This window comes from Antrostomus carolinensis, unplaced genomic scaffold (assembly GCF_000700745.2).
Source record: "Antrostomus carolinensis isolate BGI_N321 unplaced genomic scaffold, ASM70074v2 scaffold20197, whole genome shotgun sequence".
Lineage (NCBI taxonomy): Eukaryota > Metazoa > Chordata > Aves > Caprimulgiformes > Caprimulgidae > Antrostomus > Antrostomus carolinensis.
In genome coordinates, this window is record NW_010328279.1 from 43611 (window position 1) to 53189 (window position 9579).

The following is a 9579-nucleotide window of genomic DNA, read 5'->3' on the forward strand; positions in this document are numbered from 1 at the left end:
AGAGCTCAACCCTGCCAGTTATCTTCTGGCTGCAGATCCACCAATTTAAAGGACAGAACTGTTTGGTAACAGCTAAAGTAAGAGGAACGAACAAATGCATGCTGCTGATGAAGGCAGTCAGATGAGAGAGGAAACCTGTGATGTCAGAGAAAGGAATGAGTTTCACACAGATAAGCTACAAGAGGTTTTCCAAGTAGCTTTCAGCTATTGTACAAGTTCTGACTGGAGGACAAGGAACATACTATAACATAGATAAAAGTTAAGTCTTAAGTCACATTGTCACATATTCCAAATCTATTTTCAAACCCAGTGAGAATTATCATCTAGAAGACTCAGAAGAGACAGCTCATCAGCATTTTAAATGGCATAACATAAATTAATTGCTAAGGCAAGAGACATCTCACTTGTACTTCTCTGGATAAAACACACTTTTGACTCAGTTATCACTGGGAAAACTCTCCTGCTTATATCCCACCTATACAGGAACTCCAAGTAATGCTAATCTTTATGAAACCTCAAATTAGCCTAGTATCAATGCTGGAAGAAGCAATGTTTCAAAGTTAAAGAACTGCTGTTTATATGCTTATATGCTATTAACCTAGGCTATCTAGTCCTTTGACTTGGGTCTATGCAAACACCTTTGAACCATATGCAGGAAGGGGAGAAGTGCAGACTTCACATTTAAGTGTCCTGCTCCAACCCTTAACCCCAAATCCAATCCATGACCCCAAGCATCAAAAGGTTTAGGCCAAAAGAGAAAAATGGAAGAGTTCCACAAGCTTTCAAATAGCTTCTTACAACCAAATGCCAGAAATCCAGTAGCAAAGGCAGAGCTAAGCCTGCTATTGACCAGAGAGTTTCGCCATCCTCTTTAAGGATTTCTACACAAACTTAAACACAAAGCTTAACAGGAAAAAAGTACCAAGTCTAATCACCTGAGTTATAACCACATGGTAATTTGCTCAGAGTCAAAGTGTTAAAACTTCAGTAATATGACTATTTTTCTTGACAAATTTCCTTCCTCTATTTTCTTTTAAAGTATTCTCATTTAGTCAGTTACTCAAACAGATGAATGCACCAAGACAGCACATATTCAAAACATTCTGTGGCTCACCTTTCTAAGACCATAACAGCCTGCAAAGATCAAATTAACAGCATCTTCTCCATACTCCAATAATTTGTTTTGCTTTCTCATACTAGAATAAATTATTTTTACTACCAAAAGCAAGTGAAAGAAAACAGATCTTCAGCTCAAAATATCAAACTCCATCACACTGGGAATGTTTCACCTAATCCTGAGCATTTGGATTTTCTTTTTCCTAAAAGATTAAGGTGTAAAATTTAATTTTCCCCTTGAAATGTTTTTATTATGGGGGTAACAGAAGTTATTACATAATTTACACTTGGCAGGAATCTCATCTTTTATATAAGTTCAGGGTTCATTTTTTCTGAAATATATTTTTTAAGGCTATTTCCTCTTAAAGAATTTTGTTCTGCTTTAATTAGAACCAGATTCAACTTAGTGCTTTAAGTATTCACAGAACACAAATAATTGAAGATCTTTTCAACTGAAATATGGCTAGAGCAATACATCAAAACATCAAGTACTTAAATCATGCACTGAAGAGTTTCCATTTGTTTGTTTCCACAGGCTTCTCCCCTTCCACCTTTAAACCATTCAGGTTCTTACAAGTTTTACAAACATAATTTCATACCAACGTCCAATAAAGCTACAACCATATCCCAGGGATTGTGAATACTGTATCATGCAGACTATTTGCTTTGTTTTCTTTAGCCATCAAACTGTCAGTAGAACAGCTCACAGATATTCTGTGAGCCAGAGCAGAAAGGTTACACTAGAAACACAACCAATGCAGAATTCAAAACTGATGAGGATTTTTTTAAATTTTATTTTTAGAGACCTACTGTGCCCTCACTTCTCATTCTTTCAGTTTAATCATTCACCTTCCGTGTGTTGCAAAGAGAAGGTACACAAGACAATAGCAACTGTACAGGCAGTATGACATTAACTCCCCTTCACTAAGATTTATATGATGGCAAGCAGACTGACAATTTGAGAAATTGCAGGATTAATTAAGTGAAACTTAACCATACACCAACTAACAAATATCACTGTCCCAATTTATATGAAGGTTGTGACAGCTTACTTAAGGTCTCGTTAAAAGTTAACTTAAATACAAAGGTAGTGAGAATAGTCTCATGAGCTAGAAACAGAAAGGGTAATGCTTGGAGAACTAAATGCTGTGAAAGATACACAGGCAGCTGGAAGAGGAATTCCTGTAAAAGGTTGTAAGCTACCTGTACTTTTGCCCCTAATTCAAGGCTTTTAATTCATAATGTACCCAGTTACAAGGCTCTTTATTCTTTTCCATTAATGTATCATTTAGTCAGAAGTTTCATTTAAACAAACATTCCAGCACCAAGTATTTTGAGAGGCTAAGTTCCTCACTAATGATGAAAAAAATATAAGATAAGTATTTATGAGTTTGTGTTTGTTCATTTCCATTCGCAGGGGCACGTCCAGGAAGACTGAGCACTTGCAGCACCTTCAAGTGTTGTTTTGGGTTTTGTTTTGGTCCACCCTCCCTCCACCGCCCAATCTAAAGACAGTTTTTATAACCTACTCCAAAGCTTCACTCAACTGGGCAAAGCTGGCAGCTGATACACATTTTAATCCACAGGCAGACACTTAGTTTAGAGTGACACACATACAGAAGTTGACAAGTGACCCACCATTTAGTTTGCAGTGACTGTATAAACAATCTTGTGGAAACTCTCAGCCCTTAGCCTTCCTTAGCAAAGCCATAATAAAGAACCAACTGGAACCTGTCCTCAATTACTCCCTGCATATTAAAAAAATATACCTTTTGAAGTTAGTTAATAAACAAAGCATTTCAACTAAGTCATGTTCCCCAGTAGCTGAGAGTGAGGTTTTAAATGCTTCCAAATATGAAGTCTACAAAACTAAACACCTTTTACTTTTCTCAGGTAAAAAAAAAAAAAAAAAAAAAAAAAAAACCTATTTTCTCTCCTTAGAAATACTCGACCTGTCTTCCCTACCGATTCAAACATTAAATTAAGTTTTTACACAAGTCTCAGGTAAGATGTTAACAGTTAACAGCTTATCAAGACTGGTCCAAACCCAAATCCTGTTCAAAAAAAAGCAGCATAACTGACAAAAGCACTCGACTTGCTTTAGTGTTTGAAAAAGGTCAGCCCAAAGTGTTTTCAGATTCTGCTTATACCAATGTCCTCTATGCAGCTAACAAGAATCTCTTATTTCTCATTTAGTCTTCAATCCTAAATGCCCGAGAATATGTATAGATTATATTCCAAAAACTTAAATTTTTTATAAAGTATCATACTTTCAAACACAACTGCAACAGCACAGCAATCACTTATGTCAAATTGATATCCTACTTAAATATGGCTGTTCCTAAAGATTTTAGAAGAGTGACAATATGTAGATTAAATCATAAGCACCACTGACAATTCATGCCACTAAAAAAAAAAAAAAAAAACAACTAAAAAAAAAAATGTTTTCAGCATGAGTAAGTAGTTCTAGTACATAGGACCACCTCCATTACTCTATGCCAATATACTGAAACATTGCTCACAACTGAAAGGAACAGCCAGATACCATTTTTAGATAAGATCTTATTGAGTGCCACACAGTATCAGTTCCAAATTACTCCCATTCAAAGTAAATACTATGGCATCACTGGGAACTTAAGCCACAGGGGTGCACTTCAACATGCATGGTGACCATGTAGATACAGAGTTAAGTGAGGGTAAGTACCTTCCACCCCCTCCTCCTGCCCCCATGAAAAGAGTGCTGTCATTAATGCATCTGCTTCCCACTCTTCTTTGGTTTACTGCTGCAAAATGAAGCTTTAGTATCATTACTGCTTTCTTACAAACCTGCAAAGAGTCATCCTTCAATGGAAAGTGCTGGAAGAGATTGTACAGCATGAATCCTTGTCTAAACTATAGGAAGGTGCCATCCTAACAGCAATTCTAAATTAGGAGGATAGCACTGAATACTTTTCATTCCAGTAGCAAAGCCAGTAAGAACTGTGATAGCCACAAGAGCACAAAGTAATCCAAAGCACGGTTATTTCAGCATCACTACTGACAACAAAAAGTGAAGAATCACATTAGCCCAACTTCTCCAAGGCCAGCTTGGTTATGTGCACACACAGGGGAAGTAAACAGTTCACCGGTTTATACATCTGTTCTCAAACATACATCCTTCACTTCTTTTAGAGAAAAGCACACATCATAGATGCTCATTTTACTTCCAATTTGTGCTGCAACAATCTTTCTACACTGTGAGCCTAGCATCATTGGTAGCTGGTTTTTTGTTGTTTGTTTGGGTTTGGTTTTTTTTTAAATAAATACAACTGTAAAAATCAAACACTCAAAGCTCATATCAAGTTACTGTGTTGAGTGTGAAACTGCTAGTAAAACTCCAGCAGAAAACACATCTCAGGCTTCCTCTGCTCATTTTGACTGCAAGTATTGATGTTGTTAGTGTGATATCAAATAAGTCCAGTCTAGAGGAAAAGGAGTTTGCATTGGTGTTTCCAGGTTAAACCAAATCTGTCAGTATTTGATGTCACAGGAGGAAGATTCTGTATTTATGTTTTACATACTAGACCAAAGAGGAGTCTGGAATTTCCAAACTCTTCATGCAAATCAACAGTAGCCACTCAGCAGTTAAACTGAAAGTTTTAACAGAAGAACTTCACACTGCAAAAGGGTCAATGACTATAGAACGACACACATTAGCATTTCAGCTTGGAAGTGATATCATCCCCTTCTTTTTAACACCTTCCTCAACTGAAGTCTATCATAGCGTTCACTCCAACTACTACCAACAGCTACATGACCACTCATTTACATTAGATTAGCAGACTTCAAAGTCTGAAATTAGAGCACGAGTGACAAACTGCACAAACTCTCCCAGTTTTTGTCACTTAATTTGTATTTTGAAAATGCATGCACCTTGGCCACAGAAAACTTTGAGAGGAAAGCTGCTGCATTTCCAGCGTTTAGGAAGCCGTTTATACAAAGCAGAAATGTAATCACATACACAAGTTCAGACAGTATCAAAACTTGTCCTTGCTTGAAGGGGTATGATTGCACATCTATGACCAAAATGAAGTAACCTTCTCCAACACTTTAGAAGGTGTGGCCCTTAAGTTTGCTTATAAACTTTGAGGCTAATTTTAGGCATGAAGCAACAACCCCCTACAGACTCATATTGCTGCTTAATTCCCTCTACAACACTACGTTTTTTGTTTGTGTGGGATTTGGGGGTTTTTTGTGTGTTTGTGTCTTTTTTTGGTTTTGTTTTTTAAGAAACACATGAATCTAATAAAGTGGCTGAATAAAATCTCATGATGTCTGTACAACTACATCAACAAGTAGTGCTAATTAAAAAAGAAAATTCGTAAAGCAATACAGTTGCCATTAAGAACCAACATCCACCATCTATGCATTTCAATGATTTCTACTTCAAAGCAGAAGTGACCAGGATGCATGAACTGCTCTCCTAGAGCACAACTTCCAGTTTAGTTTCATCCAAAAAGATTCAAAATCAAGTGCTCCGAGACCATCCCACGATATTAATGAAAGCACAGCAGGTGAGGCTGAGATTTGCTTCAAAAAAACATTCCCAACTCCAATTAAAATACTAACACAGATGCATCCTAAATTCACAGGTATGCACCATATGAGCATATTCCTGAAACTAGCCCTTCCACAGTTTGTTCATTCTGTTTAAATGATTTTACAGCTGAAATTGAAGTGTTTCACTTCACAGATAACAAATGTGAGAAAGAGACTGGAAGTAAGTCAGTGTCTCAAGTGTCCCAAAAAAAACTAATGTAAGAAAAGGAGTGATTGGGTTGTGCGGCATTTTTGTTTGATTGGTGGTTTGGTTTTTTTTAATAGCAGTCAAAGCAATGTGTATCACCAGAGTATAGCAAGGCATGATGAAAAAGGTACATCAAGCTGTGAACTCTATTATAAACTCTCCTATGTACTGTTCAGCAGCAGAATTAGAACTCACTATTGCACTGCAACCTAGATGTGTGGAAGGATGAGTCCTGAGGATGTGTCTAAAGACAGGCAACCAGAGAAAAAGTGACTGTTATCAGAGTCACTTTAGTTATCCGAGAGCATGTCTCTTTCCATTTCACCTGCAGATCTGATAGATCTGTCTTACATTGTTCCTTGCACAATAGCCATTTCTGCCCAGCAGCTTAGTAAGAAAAACTGAATTCATTATAATGTTTATATTAACCAGCATGCTTTATCCAGGTCTTTTTATATGATTTGCCAGCCAAAAATGCTTTTTCAGAGATGGAAAGGCAGGGGAGGTCCTGTTCTAAGGAGCTTGCATTTTCAAAGAGGATTGTAAGCTTCCGTCCTAACTTAAGCCAAGAGTTTTGGTCTAGCATAGTTCAGGAGTGCAATACTCTCACTCATGGAAGTCTGACTGAAACAGAATTTGCGAGGGGTGGAAGAGGTCCAGTTATTTAAAACAAGTTGCATCTTGAATCACTGTGTGGTAGCATAACTATCATCACAATGCACCAAAATACCAGATGAGTAACTTTCTTATTAAAAAAAAAAAAAAATAGCGCTACCCCCAAAATTCTTCAATTTGTCTGACTCACTGTAGAACTTCTCCCTGGCATCCTGCTATAAAATCTGAATAAACAGTAGATACCTGAAGAAGATATCACACCCAAGTAACTTGCCTCTAGTTCTTTATTCTAGGGAGAGGGTTATTCAGCCTAGATCAAGTTCAGTGTAAAATTAAATAGTTGGTAGAGCAATATTTAACTTAAACATCCATTCAGATGTAGAGATAACACAGAACAGAATGAAGGGTTCACCGTGCCTCAGTTAAAGAGGGAATATTCTCCAACAACAATCCTAGCTTGCAAAATAATCAGTTACATAAGGCAGCAACTTCCCCCTCCTTATGCTACAAGAGCCCAGGACAGAAGCCTTGTGTTTATCATCTGCTTTTCCATTTGTACAGTAGAGACTAGTTTAGAAAAACCAAAGCTGCATTTTGCAGATTGAATTATTCCCCCTCAAGGTTCCTTGGAAGAATAGCTAGCTTCCTTCATCCATTCAGCAGTGACCTTGTTCTCAGTAGTAAGAAATACACCTCGTCTTCATTATACGTTATAGCCCAATTTCTTCATAGTAAAAAACTTTGTTTTGTGCCACTGACCTGCAATATTTTAATACTCTTATAAAAAAAATACCCAAGCCCAAGATACACATATTCAAATAACTGCATCAGTAACACCTCTGAGGAAGTAAAATACAGACAGATGCTGTCTACCATGATACTATAACCCTTCTTCATTAGACTCATATTTTAACAAAATAAAGGAAGACTTATCCATAACAGGCTTCACTCACCAAGATAAAGACTCAGTTCCTTAAAGGACATGGCAATAATTATACATTCCACATCCACAAAAGAGTTTCAAGTGTCTTCTTCGTTCTGCATTGTAGAGGCAACCACTTACCTAACAAATACAAGCTAGTTCACTTGCTCACTGGTACAAGTACAATAAAGGATGGCAAACCTTTTGTTCTTGAATTATTCAAAAGCTGCACAGGATTAACATGCAGCAACACGGGGGAAAAAAGAGGTGCCAGTAATTCAGTCTTCTCTAACAGGAACACAGATTTTCACAGATTTCATACACCAGAGTCCCCCTGCCACACAACCTGCCCCCCCTGATTTTTGTTATCAGGGAAGAAAGAGGGGGAAGAAATCAGTTATTACCTGTGATTTGTGGAATAAGCTCAATTACACTTTTTCCCCACAGATCTACTACTGCTATTCTAGCTGAACATCCATGACAGTGAGTTACCCACGTTTTCATCCCATGCAATAACAGTGCAGATAGCATTTCAGGGGCAAAAAGATTTTACACAAGTTTGAGTGCTTGGATTGCAGGGTAGAAAACTTCATTCTATAATTAAAATCACATCAATTTTGTTTTTATACATTAAAACACACTCATAGATAGTAGTCATACCTTCCTCCTACTGCGTCGTCTTGTGGCTGGGCCCCAGCAGTGTTCCTCTGTGAACGTCGCAGTGACCCCCCTGGATTGTTATTAGGCCGGTTGGACATTGGCACCTCTCTCCTGAAGGGACATACCCTTTCTAGACACTATCATTCACTGAAAGACAAGAGAGATACAGTCATAAGACATTTAGCATGAAGACACAGCCATGTCTCAAGAGGCAGATGTAAAATACTATTGTTTAAGCAAAAACTTAACTAAAAATTGTTTAAAGGTTTTTGTCTTAAAAGGCACATGGACCAGATTCTTCTCAAGAGCATTTAGACCACGGGGCCTCAAACTACGGCCCGCGGGCCGGATACAGCCCCCCAGGGTCCTCAATCGGGCCCGCCGGTGTTTACAGAACTCTGCCCCCACCGGGGGTTGGGGGGGAACCAAAGGCTGGAACCAGCGCCTCATCCTCGACCTGCCCCCTGCGGTGGGCGAGAGGCCGAATGGAACATCTGAAATCTCCAATCAGACCCAGACTGACTGATGAACACTGGCATCACTTGCTGCGACTCGCAGTGACAAATACGGAACCTGACACTGACCATCTCATTAGCCAAAAGCAGGCCCATAGATCACATTGAAATATTATTTGGTTTTTGTTGATTACAATTATTTTTCATTTTAAATATCGCAATCTTTTTCCTGGTTTTTTTGTGCACTACTACAAATAAAATATGTGCAGTGTGCACAGGAATTCGTTCATTTTTTTTTTCCAAACTATAGTCCGGCCCCCGACAGTGTCTGAGGGACAGTGAACCGGCCCCCGACAGTGTCTGAGGGACAGTGAACCAGCCCCTGACAGTGTCTGAGGGACAGTGAACCGGCCCCCTGTTTAAAAAGTTTGAGGACCCCTGATTTAGATCCTTAATACAGAGCAATCAGTTTTCAGCATTTAGAGCATACAGATGACTGACTGGACTGACCTTTAAAGGTCCCTTCCAACCCAAACTATTCTATGACGAAACACTTCTTTCCTGGCAGGCTTCTATTTTTTAAGAAGACAAGACAAATGCAATTTAGGAGAACCTATATTTGTCAACATTAAGGAAAAATCACACTAACTAGTAAAACTCAATGCTTGATAGCAATAGTATTTAAGTATTTTAAGTCTTATTGTGGGAGATGGCATGAGTGTATACAATTATTTAAAAAAAAAACAAACAAAACAACAATATGATGGCTTTGTATTACTACATTTGGAATTGCTTTGTGACTGCTAGAGGCCTACAGATATTAATTTGGTAGTTATTTTTAGAAGACTACCATAACACCCAGCTGCAGTCCTCAGAAACAGAGGTATTCCAAGATCAAGCCTCACTTAGCTCCTCAGTGAAGAGGTAACTTTTGTACCCTGTGCTAAATTGGCATTTCTATAGAGAGGACAGTGACAGGGCCACAACCAGCAAATCCAGTTTTACTGTTTCTAATTGTGTAGAAT

The 9579-nt window shown here is 38.2% G+C and overlaps 1 protein-coding gene across 1 annotated transcript in view; it reads right to left on the minus strand.

Annotated features, from left to right (window-relative positions):
• The window catches only part of TRIP12 (thyroid hormone receptor interactor 12), a gene marked incomplete at its 3' end in the record, with an annotated part of 51490 nt that extends 43242 nt beyond the window's left edge, over nucleotides 1–8248 (minus strand). The window contains exon 1 of the mRNA XM_029086012.1: nucleotides 8100–8248. Coding sequence (XP_028941845.1) covers nucleotides 8100–8197 — 98 coding nt within the window. The remainder of the gene's footprint in view (nucleotides 1–8099) is intronic.
• Between the last annotated feature and the right edge of the window lie 1331 nt (nucleotides 8249–9579).